The 15180-nt window shown below is 45.0% G+C and overlaps 1 protein-coding gene across 9 annotated transcripts in view; it reads right to left on the reverse strand.

The window, feature by feature from the left end:
* LOC119457011 (disco-interacting protein 2-like) overlaps positions 1–15180 on the reverse strand; it is a 272844-nt gene that overhangs the window by 61018 nt on the left and 196646 nt on the right. For all 9 annotated transcript variants that reach the window (XM_049665093.1, XM_049665092.1, XM_037718858.2 and 6 more), the window contains 6 exons: positions 13216–13470; positions 11212–11348; positions 9349–9429; positions 3969–4096; positions 1706–1790; positions 429–527 (listed from right to left, as the gene is read on the reverse strand). In XM_049665093.1, the coding sequence (XP_049521050.1) occupies positions 429–527; positions 1706–1790; positions 3969–4096; positions 9349–9429; positions 11212–11348; positions 13216–13470 (785 nt within the window). The remainder of the gene's footprint in view (positions 1–428; positions 528–1705; positions 1791–3968; positions 4097–9348; positions 9430–11211; positions 11349–13215; positions 13471–15180) is intronic.

Consider the following 15180-nt stretch of genomic DNA (forward strand, 5'->3'; position numbering starts at 1 on the left):
CAGGCACTCACATAAAGACAAAAGCAATGCACTCTCCTAAGTAAGGCAGGCTGTTGCTAAAGAACCAGGTGCATACAACTGTCCACAACTGTGAGGCTTTGGGAAATCAGAGGTGGGGGAACTATTCCAGGTTAATTCATCAATTAAGAGGGATTCATGCACATAATGCAGATATAAAACTCCGTGCGTAGCACTGTAATGTGCACAGCTACTCTTGCATTTCATAGACATGTTCGCATCAGCTTGAAAACCCTTTGCACACAGCTTAACACACGTATGGCAGAAAGCATGTTGCTGATTAACACTATGCTGACCTCGTTCAATATGATACACCATTTTGAAATACTATAGTACCTTCTTTTAAATGTACGAACACTTCTAAGGATAAGCCTGCTTGTATACTGCACTGAAGCAAAAAGGAAAATTACCTTTGGTAGGTAGTTTGGTGGCACTAAAGCCAGACAGTAGATTCCAACCTGGTGAATACTGTCCACAGCCTGAAGGACTCTGCTCATCCACTGAAAGCTCTGAAAAAGAATAAGACACTTTTCTTTCATTTTCATTAACAATTCGTATGCAATGCCTTCAGAAGTTCACATGTGCTAAAACATACATTGCCTATTCACACATTTTATAGCTTGTAAACAAGGCACTACATCAAGACTAACACATTGCAGCAATAAGATTGATAATAAGCATGGCTGAGCTTAGACAGCCATTGAGCCTGAGCCTGTGGCTGTGCTCAGACAGCCAATTAGCAAACAGCCACATGATGATGAAAGCAACATTTTTGTAATAAAAAGCTATACACGCCCACCATTCTGTGAGCCAGTGGAAATGACAGCAGGCACATTCAAACAGATGATAATAGAGCAAGAGCAGGCTCCCTCTGCTTAACAAAACAAAACTTTCATCATCGTTACCAACACCAAGGCCACAAAACTGCTTGTATGTATCCTTCATTAAATAAAAGGCATACCGTATTTGCATGAATGTAATGTGCGTCTTTTTTCTTCAAATGTCCAGCCTCAGAACACGCCTCGTGTTATATTCGGGTTCATGAGATGAATATAACGTTTTTTTAAGCTTCAAACTGCAATTAGTTAAACCACTAGAGGCCACCGCGATCGCATCTGCGCACGAAACCTTGTTCGCAAACACAAAATTTAAGACGAGTTCACCGTGTTCGATTGTGCCGCGGACACCTCTGACATGTGACCTGTCCAATAACCTTAGTAGTATAGAGGACGATGCCGTTCTCGCTGACAGTGACAAAGACGTCAGCAGTGACAAAGAGTAAATTGTGCATGCACTAGTCCTTTCACTGTATTTTGAGACGGCAGATCGCAGTAACAATGGCTTATCCCCCTTTAGGCTTCGTTTCCTGTTTCCTTAAGGCATAACTTCGCACTATAATCGTAATATGTACACGTTTTTCTTTTTCTTAGAGACAGAATGTCCCCCCTCCTCGCGTTATATTTGTAGCATTATGTACGTGTAAATACGATACTTTCTTTACATGCCTCTGCTGAATAACTGCCAAGATTCCCGGGAGCATGCAGTGGACATTCCAGACAATGTGAGACAAAATAAGTTTCATCATTTGGCAAACGCCACTCCAAATTCTCATTTTTAAAATTCAGGCCGTAAGTTGTCTAAAACATTTCCCAGTTGAAGTGACCTTCATTATGTCTGATGCACTCACCTCCTCCTCAGTGCAGTCTGGCCGCTGTTCAGCAACAACACAGATGCGCTCATCCCGGAGTACTTTGATTGAGAACACAGCAATCCTGAAAGAAAGCAAGTTACTTTTATGAGCACTCATGCTTTTCATAATAAAGCACTAATAAATAAAATGTCCTGCTTGAAGTGCCTTTCTGAACTGATTCATTAAAGTAGAACCTTGTCAGTATGATTCTGCCCAAGCTCCAGCTTCAATTGGTAACAAGTCACGCTGAACCTCCACCTCACATACCACTGGGAGCTCAACGTGGTGCTGTATTTGCAAGAACATCCACTTTGTCCATGCCACCTTAGTATTTACATATGAAAATTTCTGCCTTTGCCTTTTCCACAAAATCGATTGCCAGCATTCCTTGTGCAGTGAGCTCACCTATCCATAAGTCCATTCGAACTGACCACCAGTACAAAGCAGCACCCCTCTTTATCACACACGTAAAAAACTGATTTTTATTCATTTATGCCACAGACTAGTTCCCACTGGCAATGTATCGACAACAGACCACTCTTTTTTGCCAGTCAACATTTCCATTTCTTCACAGTGAATACTGTATGTGATGCTGTCGTATACACTTGCCATTTTGACCGTGTTTCTTTTACAACAAAGGCATTTATCATTGTATAAGCTGTTATTGTATTCTACTTTGCTATATTTTTGTTTCACTTATTTATTTTTGCATTAAAGGGTGCCTGAACCACTTTTTATCGAAGTGGAGAAAGACATTTGAGGTGAAATAGGCTATTCCAAAAATACTTTGCCGCAAAAAGTACTTCAATGCGTTCAGCAGAAGCGGAGTTATTGGCCATCAAACACTGCCTCCGCTGTGATCCCCCTTCCTTCTTGCATGCCTTGCACTGCGAAGGCTACGGCAGAGTGGGGCAGGGCCAGAACGCTCCTCCTTCGAAACGTCGTCGTGGCGCGCAGTTCAAATTTCAATAACGTAGATGCCACGACTTCAGATTTTGGTGCCTACGACGCGCTAAACGTAAGCCAAACGTGGTTGTCCTCGGCGAGCCGCAGTGCGCTTAGCCAGTAGACTCGTGGCGGCACCCCACGGCGGCCGCGGTGTAACCGACTGCAGCTAACAATAGCAGCCGCGTATTGGAGTGTGCTTTACTACATAATAAAGCACACAGAAGAGAGTGAGGATCATGGCCTCTGTTGGAACGAGAGCGTGACTTCGCACTCCGCTTGCGAGCTCCATGCGCCGCGTACGACAGCAAAACTTGGCTGAGATTTTCACAGCAGCGTATGCTACCCGCAGACTATGTTATTTCACCAAGCCTGAGGGGTGGTTCAGGGCCCCTTTAAGCCCACTACCCTCAGCGCTTGAGGGTTCTGAAATAAATAAATAAATAAACTGAGACCACGAATATAATCTGTGATGCAACATTGAAGGTCTGTATTCACCCTACAACATCAACAATCTTGCTCTTTTGCACAGCTTAGCAGAGTACTGGAGGGTGAAAAGGGAAAAAAAATGGGTAGTGCTTTCCTGAACTGTACAGTGTCGGCAGAACATGTATTGTGCCTGGCAACCATGTCATGCGGGTTGGAAACCAGGCATGGGTATATGGGAGGTGCGCAGAATAAACGCCACTTTTTTTTCGTGTCAATCCTGTGCAGTGCATGTCTCAATACATGATGTCAGAAGTTAAGCCAGTACATTTCCAGTGAGAGCCAATGAAAGGACTTCCGCCCCCAGAGCGCCTGGTGTTGTGCACCTCGCCCGTGGAAAACTGGGCAAAGTTTTGCCAGCGTATCATGCTCTATCTGTAATGTATTCATGTGAATATGGTATTTATTCTATGCTTAATTTGTGCCAACTTATTCCACAATTGTTTCTTCTGACTGGGTGGTTATACCAAGCTGTGTTTGCCATGGATCTACCAAGAAAATGCAAATGACGTTTTGAAAGAACACTTTGCCACTATAAATTGATGTGGCATTTTGCTGCACTGTCCTTTTATCATGCATTTTCTTTGACAAGATATACTTCCAGGCCACTGTCTGAAAACCCAAAGTGAGCAAGTCTACTATTAAAAACTATTAGAAAAGCGTTCTAAAAGTAGCTGCATTTAATTTAGAACTATAACTATAAGACTTGCATATTTGATCGGGTTTTAAAAATTAGTATTCGTACATGCCTAGTTAAAAGTGCTTTAGCTTGGAAGCCTGACACCAAAGTGACTTTGGTGCAGAAATAAACAAAGCTAAGAAAACACACCTTCCCCTGTAGATGAACTTCATTGGCTCCACAGCCAGAACGGTAGCAATGAGGTCGTCTGTGTTGTGTTTGCGTGAGCTGACTTGCATCAGGCCATCCCTGGTGCCGCAAACAAATACTAAGCCACCCTGAAAATACAAGGTGCAAGGTACAATTACACACTGAGAATATGCTTAGAAAGATGTCATCAACATTTGATAAGGACTGAGAACAAACAGTTGTACTGAACATTTTCCACTGCCTGTTACTATGGCACAGAAATAACTGCTGTCATTACTTCAATGACCTCACTGTCAATGAAACTCATCTTGGTTGTTAGGTACATCCAACACTCCATGCTACTATTTAGTGCAATCACAGTTTTCTGAATTGCCTGCTGCCAAGCTTTTTGTTAGGGTTGGCACATGGTCATATTTTTTTTCAAGGAACAAGCTCCCATAATTTTCTTGACCCATAATGTTTTATTTCTTCTCTTCCCTCTTTTTCTAGGCTGTTTGCATACTAAATTGCAGGTGTAAAAGAAAGGAAATGGAGTCTGATTTCAGAAAGGTAGCTTTTTTGGAGAAGGAAACATCTGGAAATTGGGTCTGTGACTGCATGAAAATGCGGTATAAATGCTTTTTAACGTGACCGTAAAAAAAAAAAAAATTACTCCATCTCCTGCTAAAGGGAACCATGTGTGGATGCAAAGCAGTGGGGAGATGGTTAGCTTGAGCGGGAGATGGTTTCGCGGCAGCGGCCTGAGTGCTCATCGCAGCACTGCACAGGAGAGAGAATGAGGCGCGCGTGCTCCGTCATTTTCATATCGCGGAACTACCGTGGTGCCCCTAGCTGAGTATGCAGCTGTTGAACCACCTATCGTGCGCGCCGCTCCGGATTCCTAGAGGAGAGAAAGGGGGGGAGCGTAGGTGAGGTGAGAGAGGGAGAGGGGACGCGCATGCGCTGTGGGGGTGTGGGACGCGGGCGCCACTCCGTAGAGGATTCCTAGAGGAGAGAAAGGGGGGAGCATAGGAGAGGAGAGAGAGGGGAAGGGGACGCGCATGCGCTGTGGGGGTGTGGGACGCCGCGGTAGGGACGGACAAAGACCCCGCCATAAGATGCTTCGCATCTAAAAACATAAGAGCCGGGAAACAAAAGAGCTGGGAAACAGGAAAAATTGAGAAATGGGAGTAGTGTTGAACTACACACAATATTATTTTAATTCTTATGTGTGAAAAAAAGGTGTAGTTTCGCACGACAGCCGAAGTATCTATTGCGATAGCAAATTAGTAGACAGCTATACAAAGTAAGATTAGTAGTTTTATTGTCCGTATAAACTTGTAAACATTCACTTATTAACTATACTAAGAAGCATGGTGTCAGCGCCCACAGGCAAACATGAACGCATCACACTCGATGAGCGCGGACACGCGCTGTCAAACGCTGGCGTGAGGAATTTAAGCACCGCTGCAGAAGCGAGCGAAGTGACCTTCGTGCTGTTGTCTATCGCTTCAACGCAAACTGAGCACTGAGAACACACAGCATGCACAAAGCTATACCTACACTGCGTAGACTCTGCCCCCAACGTAAATCGCTTTCAAGATACGGCCCACGTGACCGCGCGCTGCCGCGCAGTACACAGTTAATGCCAGAGCACAACGCTGCCCGCTATCCCTCCCCCCTCGCTCCCTCGCCGGTGCCCCGAGCGCAACTGAAGAATGTGCGCTTCCTCCCTGCTTTTCTTTCTTTCGCGCGTGAGATTTAGACGCGGTCGTCGGCTCTCCTCGCACGCTTTCACTCGCACATACAGCATACGACGCACGGCGACGGCTTTATCCCCTTGGACTCTATACAGAAGATCTATGAGCCAAAACCAATTTTAGGGCCGCAACGTGTCATAGACACCATCTTTAGAGAGCAAATACAGATCTCAAGGGCCATACTTTTGCCGGCGGAAACTGAAAATACGTCATAGGTGTCGCCCCCGGCACTTCGGGCGGCCAATGCCATCGTAAAGCAACCAAGCCAAGCGACATGAAAAGTCAAAATGGCCGCTTGGGCCGGCGCGGGGTGGCAGTTCGCAACGTACGATGTGGGAACGGTCCCACAGTTGCGACGTAACAGCGGGGTTACCAATGCATTGGGTTCTATGGGAGCTGTGCCGGGACCGGCCGAAAACGACGTAACAGCCAGGAAATTGCAGCACTTAGGAACGTAACAGCAGGGTTCTACTGTAGCAACAATGCACTGCATTAGCTACAAGTTCCACTTTGGATCTACGTTCACTGTTTCATGACCTAATGTTCTTAATTTATTCTCTTCGGGATTCTGAAATGTTCTGTAAACAGCCCTCAGTACATACTAAGTATATACCATGGGACAACAGTAACTTGGCACTCCATTTTTGGTACCTGTAATGATAGTCAAGTCTTAAATGAGCATGTCTCAGGTGCACAAAAAATTTGTGAGAAAAAGGGAAACGCAAGAATCAAACATAGAGGGTTGAAGTACCATTCCAAGCTAAGAAGACATTGCAAGACTCCCTGCAATAACTACAATAGCCTATCTTGAACAATTTCCATTACCATCAGCTGCTGCACTTGTCATTTTCTACCACACACACAGACAGTGAGCATAGAGGGCAGTACGAGAAATCAGCACAAATTTACACAACCATTCTCCCCAGGAAAAGGTCATGAGTTTAATAAACATTGTCAATGGCAATCTTCACACGGCATGGTTTTCAAAACACCACTGCACAGATAACCAACACTAGTGTAAGGTGCAAATTTCTTCCTTCAGTCGTCGTCTTCTTTTTTTGCAGTGCCCTTCTTCTTCAATCTTCTTCTTCATCAAAGGGCAAGGAATGGTTTTTTACCCAGGGATACGTACCCTGACAAAACTGCCTATTTACCCACCTGTGAAACTTGCACCTATGCTTAACACAAGAAGGGCACTGCAGGCACTGCAGATACTACATGTGTCATGCCAGACAGGTTTTAATTGTAGATGTGCCACGTTGGCACATCTACAACAGTCGCACACCTAGTTGCTGCTTATTTGTTAAGGTGAGTGCTTGATACTGAAGTATATTTTTGCTATATGTACCACAAGTGAAATGAAAAACTAGCTTTTTTTCTAAGTTGTGTTTGGAGTCATACAAGGAGGCTTAAGTACAGTATAGACCACTTATAATGTAGCCGCTTATAGTGCAGGACCGGATAAAGTGCGGTCTTTTCAGACTCCCGTTAATTTTTCCATAGCACTCCATGTACACACGTATCGCTTATAGTGCAGTTGCGGGAAACGAAATACCGGTTACAGTGCGGGCGGCTGCCTGGGAGTACGGAAGTCAGCGGAGACGGCGAACGCTCCCCTCATACGGGCGCCTCAAGGAGTGCTTGAGGAAGAAAGAGAGACGAAGTGGAGGAGAAGGGCACGTGGTGCGAACGAACAGCCAGTGAGGCTGAAACCAGAATCTTGAGTGCGAGTCGTGAAATATCACGGCACACATAGTGAGAGAGGGCCACGAAACTGCCAACGCTCGCTTCACGATAACGGCAGTAAACGAAACTTCAGGGAGCAGGCGGCGCCGGCACGGCACGGCGAAGGGCGCACGCGGAGACCGTGGAATGTGATAGAGGAGGGCGGTAGGGAAGCGGATTTCGCCTCGGCAACTGCGCCGCTTTGGTGGCTCCCCTCGCCCTCCCTCACTTTCGACTGTCGCCATGCGCGCCCGCCACCGTGCAGGCGCCGCCGCTCCAGCCGGCCCGGCGCCAGCTCCCCGAAGGTTCGTTTTCTGCCGTTATCGGGAAGCGGGCGTTTGTCGGCGTGGGCAGTTTCGTTGGCTAGCCTGATACAGCGCCCCTGCTTCCCTCTGCGCCGTAGCCACAGCGTGCAAGGTCAACACGCGACTATAAAGTAGACGAAGCATAAAGGAGAAAGAAGGGTTCACTGCCATCTTCTACGCGTGGCTACGGTAGCGTGGCTGAGACGTCGGCACGTACACGCATCTTCCGGCACAACGCAGAACCGGCGACCTTGCCATTTGAGAGAGGGTGAAATTTCCGCCGCATTTTTTTTTCGTTCTTTTTTTGGTTTTGTTCGCACGCGACATTGAGGAGTCTCTCCTAAGTTTTTACTCTATGGCGAGTTTTTACTCTATGGCGGTGCCGGAGCAATGCCGGTCGCAGGCGCCGCCGCGTGAATATTTTGAATTAACGAGATTCGACTGTAAATTGAATGCAAACGTTTTAGCCACATTCCTCGACTGTCGCATACGCGTGGCGGCTCGATGCACATGTTTTGCATATGTGCGAGCCTTGAAAATTGTTGCTTTGGTTATCGTGCGGTACCGCTTATAGTGCGGATATTCATGCCTCCAGCGACTTACGTTATAAGCAATCTACACTGTATATCCAACCAAAGATGTCACTCTCAAATATTCACACACAGAAATCTGACACACAGCTGCATGAAGCAAATGTAATACATTACAAAAAAAAAAAATGTCGCAGTTTTGCCCGAACGTTGAAGCATCAATTGCAATAGCAAATTAGTAGAGAGCTATAAGGAGTAGGGATAGTAGTTTCATCAGCTGCATAAACTTGACACATTCGCTTACTAACTGAATTAACAAGCGTGGTGTCAGCGCACACAAGCAAACATGAATAGATCACACTTGATGACCGCAGACAACCACTGTCATAACGCTGGCGTGAAGAAGCGCAGCCGCCGCGGTCAGAGAAGGTTCGTGCGGTCTATCGCTTCAACGGAAACTGAGCGGCGAATGCACAGCGCATACAAAGGTCAGAGCAGTGTGGAGATCACTTGCAAGATACGGTACGCGCGACAACGCCGACAGTCCATACCGACGCAAAGTACAAGAACGCATTTGTTGGCAGAGTAGAAGCCGCCCCCCCCCCCCCCCCTCTTCCCTTCCGCGCTGCCTTCCCGCTTTGCTCCTTTCGCATGGGAGATTGTGTCGCCAGTGCTTCTTGCGCCCGGTTGCAAGATACGCATTTGGTGCCGCAGCACAGTGTCAACCCCCCTTCTTCGCTCCCATACCCCCCCCCCCCCCCCCCCGCCCCCCGGCCTTTCGCGTAACGGAAGTCGCGTTTGCTCTCCGCCGTGCGTTTGTTCTCCATGATAGCGCACGTCCCCTGCGCACATTCATTTCCACATAGAGCGCGCGGCGACGATTTTATGACCTTTGGACTTTGTACGGAACCTCACGGCGACAGCGACGCCGACGGCAGAAATCCCCATGTAATTGCTATCGCAATAAAATGACACAACAGCAATACAGCATGACAAAGCAGTTTCACTATGAGGATGGGTTACACTATAACGGTAAAGACAACCAATGTGTTTGTGAACAGAATGAACTCATTATACTTACAGGTCCCACAAACCCCAACAGCCCAGATCGAACAAAGGTCTGGTCAGTCACTGGTCTTCCATCCTGGTGAAGAGGTTGCATCTTGAAAAAAGAATATAATGTCAAGCTTGAGGTGCACAATGCACTGCAGCTGTAAAAAAAACTCAATAAATTGCACGCAAAATTTTAATTGCATGCAGCATGTAAATGCAGCATGTTAATAAACACTGTCACTAAGACCCTCATGCAAAGCACTGTTTCTGACAGTCTACAAAAAACAGCGAAAGTCTATTGAAATGACTATAAAAGATCCATTGTTTGGGCTTTGTCACCCAGGTTTTGCTAAAGCTTATAGCTTTTAAGCATAGTAATAGCTAACAACATTAGCATACTTGTACAGAAACAGTGCCTCACGAGCTAAAGAAAAATGGAGGAAAGGAGCGCATTCACCAGCTCAAAAGGTTGGCCGCAACAGAGCATGCATGTTATGTACAGTGTACAATAAAACTTCAAAACGTTTGTTTGACAGATGCAATCAAAACAAATAAAAAGCAATAATGCTTCTTATAACATATAGTACTTAATATTAGGCACACCCAACATTGATTGGATTAGTATAAACACTGCTAAAAAAATTAAATTATGGGGTTTTACGTGCCAAAACCATGATCTGATTATGAGGCACGCCGTAGTGGGGGACTCTGGAATAATTTGGACCACCTGGCATTCTTTAACATGCACCTAAATCGTACACGGGTGTTTTTGCATTTCGCCGGCCCTATCAAAATGCGGCCGCCATGGTCGGGATTATAACACTGCTATGTTTATAACACTAGGTTATAAACACTGCTATGTATTGTTTCATGAAACAAAACATATAGCATAACAAAACACCTACTTAGAGTAGAATGTAGTTAAAATTACATTGAATTGAGCTAGTGCACAGATTCATTTCTTTAACACAGCGCAAACAAAAGGACACAAGAAAAATGCTCATATTGTTGTTTTTTCATGTGTGTACGGTGTTTGTGCTGTGTTAGAAAACAATTGTAGTTCTAATTGTTAGTATGAAGACACAAAAGGCAGAAAGTGCAGGTGATTACATTTTAGTCAGCTCAGTAAGAGCAGAGTTGGGGTGGGGAAGGTAATGGACTGGTTTTTACCAGTCTCTCTTCTCTTTTCCCACTAGAGTTTCTAACACACACAGGGTTCCCCTCATGTTACCTCTTAATTTTCTCAAACTATTGTGATGAAACGGACATTATATTTAGCTGAGCTGAAACTTAAAAAATTGCCAGATTTCACAAGATTCTGTTCAGGTGTTCAGCAAAGTGCCTCGAGGCCAGACGCGCGGCAATTTTGCGTGTATTCGCGGGATTCTTTAACGCTCGGAAAAACACTTTTATGTAGCACGTATTGAGCAACAGAAAGCCGTATCGGGAGTTTTTCATGTTGCTCTGCAATTTTCTCGGTGACACTTTTCAACTAATTATAATATTTTAGAAGTTGATTAATTAATTAAGGCTAATTATGTAATTAGGCATAATGCAAAAATAATCTGAGTATCTCCAAGCGACGACGGCAAACATTACCTTGGTTCTGTCGAGCTAAGCGGCATTAGCATACTTTTAAAGTTTGGTGTAAGTTACACGGGACACCCTGTATACATTTTAAATATGGCTTCATAGTTGTCACTCACCTAAACGTATGAGCAGCAATGAAAGCATGTTCTACGAATTCTACAATGCACAAAAAAAAGTGAAAGCAAAGAAGAAGTTTATATGAAAACTTTCAAACTGTATAAATACAGGCAAGTGTGCAACGGTACATTGTTTCACAGCACCAGAAAACAGTTAACAGAAGTATGCAATGAGTTCTTCTCACCTTGAAGATGTTGTTTGAAAGGCCTTGCAGACCCCAGTAAGCATAGCCACATGTCGAGGCACTCACACAAATTTCACCCACTTCATCCGTTTTGCAGAGATAGGGGGCATCATTGATCTTCACAACTGCAGCCACAGCTAAAGAGTAAGGAGGGAAGAAATTCATCAATCTAGTCTTGCACTTATGAAAAAGGAAGAGCTCATTTCACCGTCCAATTACACATGTTTCCTCAGAGCTGTCAGAGGCTTGCAGCCCAGTGCACCCCCTTCCTTCATCCTGCTCCCCAACCTGATTTGGTGCAATTTGCAATAAGACAAACAAATGTTTCTTAGAGCATACAGCAATACACAACTAGTGAAGCAACCAAATTAACTTGAAAGCCAATTCACAAGTCACTCTTTCACATAACAACACCCAAGGCAGGCCACTAATCACTGCAATACCACTGCGTTGCTTCATGATGCCCTATGCAATAACTACTAGTCATGAAACTACACAATTTACAGAGCACAGCAAATGATGGGAATGAAAAGGCAAGGGAAACAAACGTAAGCACTAACTTCCAAGTAAATCTTACTCAGCATAAAGTAACTCTTATTTATAAGCATTATGGATGTCAATAACGCTCTTGCATCCTATCATGCACAGCCTTATCAGTGGTGGCCATTGCACACCATACTGCTAAACAAAAGGTTAAATTTCTTTTTTTTTTTTTTGACAGCGCACTTCATGCACTAAATATCATCATGCTTGATTTCAGTCAGGTTCATAAATAAGTCCAACTGACTGGCATCAAAAGCCCAAACAATGACACTATCAAAATGGGCAACACTAACACTCATAGGAGTGAACCGCTAGACACTCCGTGGATTCGTACACTGCCCCTGGGCATCAGTCAACTTGGTAGCTGCCAATGTCTGCAATACCCACATAGAATCACAGTGTACAAGCTGTTTTATTATGCAAGAATGAGCAGATTATTTCTTTTTTTTATTGAACGAAAGAATGTTGACCTGCGACATATTTTGAGCTGTCTTCAAAAGGTGGAATTGCTTGAATTCTTAAATGCTATACAGCATTGAACTGTAACTTCAACCAATATTTGGTTGAACATGCATTCCTTAAGCAAAGAAATTAGACGAAGTTACATTTATTTCAGCATCACTTAAAGAACAGCAATCTAGAACGCACCCAAAAAAAAAAAAGCCATGGAAGGGCTTGACAGGGCTCTACTTGCAACACAGCAGAGTTACAATGTGCAATAATAAATAATGAAAATGAAGGCAAAGAATCTACAAAAAAGAAAATGTGGCTGCTAACCATAGATCTCAACCAGAAAACCTATAGTTCAGCCGTGGCATTAAATACACTCTTCTGATGCTCAGCCTCAATTTAACAGAAGTTATTCAAAGCACTATAGCCAGTTACACGCTAAGAATGGAATGGAAAATACACCTCAAAAATAATCTTTACACATGAACCAGCCAGTTAACTATGCCGATTCTCCTTACCCTTCGTTCTCCTTGTGATCCCGTGCCTTCACCAAGCAGTACAGTAGCATTGGAGGAGAGTGGGTGTGGTACTGGGGATAAAATTAGCTGGCAAGGGGATCACTTGCATTTTTTTTGCCAATGACATGCAACCATGATGTTAACAAGGAGTCTTTGGAACCAACGTCACAACTAATGTTTCTCCTGATCTGCCACCACAATCCTTCCTGTGTTTAAGTGTGACTGCAGCATGTTCATAATTTCCTGTTTAATCAATGTGGCACGTTCTCTTCATATCTGATTGAGCTGTAAGGCAGCCATTTTTTGGAGCATAGAAGGATGGACAGTAGGTGCAGAGCACTTTTCTGACCGGAGCTGTGCATGAATTCATTTGGGTTCATTTTTAAATGTAATAAGATGTAATAAGCATCAGCAATGTTTTGCCAATTAAAAAAAAAAAGCACAGCAAGACCCAGTCTTTATCCATCCCCTACTGAAGAAGCATGGCACACACCTCCAGGCAGGATGTGACCACAGTCCTGTAGTGTGAGCGAAGTGAGACTGTTTTCCATATCGACACGGATGACACCATAACTGAGGGCTGCCATGGAAAGAACACCACGGCCACTGGCGCCAGCACCAACACGCCCTGGCCGCCGCACGGCCACCGTCAGGGCCTCAGGTGAGGCTGCGCACGGGCAGACTGCATCTGGGTGCAGCCCCCGACTGTGGAACACACTGATGAACTGGTCACACGAGGACAGGGACCCTGTGTGGGAGGAAGCACATGTTCAACTCTGGACATGACACAGAGCCAGGCCAAGCAATGGACCAATTTCACTAAACGTGTTGCCATGCACTACTGCTGCAGACACTGCCAGCAGTTCTTTTGCATACTGTTAGGAAATTAGAGCAAGAAGTGCATGTTTCTCATTAAATGACAATCAAGCTCAAAATTTATCTTTTTTATAATTCACATTCGCTCACAGTAGCAAAAAGAAATGAATTTCCCAAAGTGTTAAACCGCACATGCATGAAGACCACCAGAGAAAATAAATAACTGAAACTCATCATGCAACTATAGCCTCAACATTCGACCTACTGTTGCCTCATGCAGAAGTGAAGCAACGAGAACTGCTGGGATGGTGGTACTCATACGAACCATACTATTGAGAGCCATTGAGAGGCATACAGCACTAAGAAAACCGACTAAAGTAAAAAAACACGATTCAAACACCAGAGAGATCTTTCTTCCCCACCTTTATTTTTGTTTGTTTGTTGTCATCTTACATTATTAGCACTATGAAATATGTTCCTTATGTAGGATGACGATTTATTACAAGACACTAATGTCTCACACAATTGAGGTCACACCGGTAGTACACGAACGCTGATCACGTGCACAGCAACAGATGCATGAGCGTTTCTTCATCCTTTTCTTCCCTACAATGGCCCCCGGGAGAGAAGTTGAGCCATCCTGGCGACTTACGGCGTAGATAGGATCAGGGGGTGATAGTATGGCTTAAGTTGGCTGACATGAACTGTGTCACGTCCGCAATGTCTTAGGCCGTGTGATGGCGTCACAGGTTCGACAACGTAGTTGACAGTGGAGGTACGGTCTACGACGTGGTAGGGGCCAACATAGCGAGCAAGAAGTTTGGTTGAAAGGCCACGGCTACGAGGTGGGATCCACAACCACATAAGGGAACCAATCGGGAAACGTGGTGTAGGCACGCCACTGTCATGCCGCAGCTTTTGGCGACCTTGAGTGGCGGTCGTAAGGGTACGAGCGAGCTGCCTATAGTCCTCTGCGTATTTGACGGCTTCAGACATTGGTGTGCATTTAGAAGCATCGGGTCAGTAAGGGAGCAGTGGGTCCATTGTTCATGAGGGCTCTCATCCATATAGCAGAAAAAAATGGTGAAAATCCAGTGGTAGCTTGTGTGGACATATTATAGGCATACGTTAAGAACGGCAAAACAGTGTCCCAGATACTGTGATCCGAGGCGACGTACATAGTCAACATGTCACCGAGTGTGCGGTTGAACCTCTCTGTCAAGCTGCTCGTTTGCGGGTGGTAGGTGGTAGACTTGCGGTGAACGAGGCTGCATGCAGCGAGAAGGGCTTGTATTACCGTAAAAACCCGCGTATAATACGAGGTCTTTTTCTGAATTTTACCATGTAAAATTTCTGCCTCGTATTATGTGCGGATCCCAAAGTTTTCAGCGTAAAATTTGCAGTTTCGGGTTCGTTTTTGCTCACTGCTATCATCATCAAGACTCGTAGCGGAGTATGCGTCATCTTGCGGTGGCGTTGGTAGGCTGCTGCTGCTTTCAACGGGCGCCATTTTGACCACGCTAGGAATCGGCACGTTCGCTAGTCTATCTCGTACGATGTCGGGACAGCGAAAGTAGTACCCAGCTGCCTTTAAAAGGGAAGTTATTTTAGCTGCCGAGGCCATCGGAAATTGCGCCGCAGG

Source organism: Dermacentor silvarum, chromosome 1 (assembly GCF_013339745.2).
Source record: "Dermacentor silvarum isolate Dsil-2018 chromosome 1, BIME_Dsil_1.4, whole genome shotgun sequence".
Taxonomy (NCBI): Eukaryota; Metazoa; Arthropoda; class Arachnida; order Ixodida; family Ixodidae; genus Dermacentor; species Dermacentor silvarum.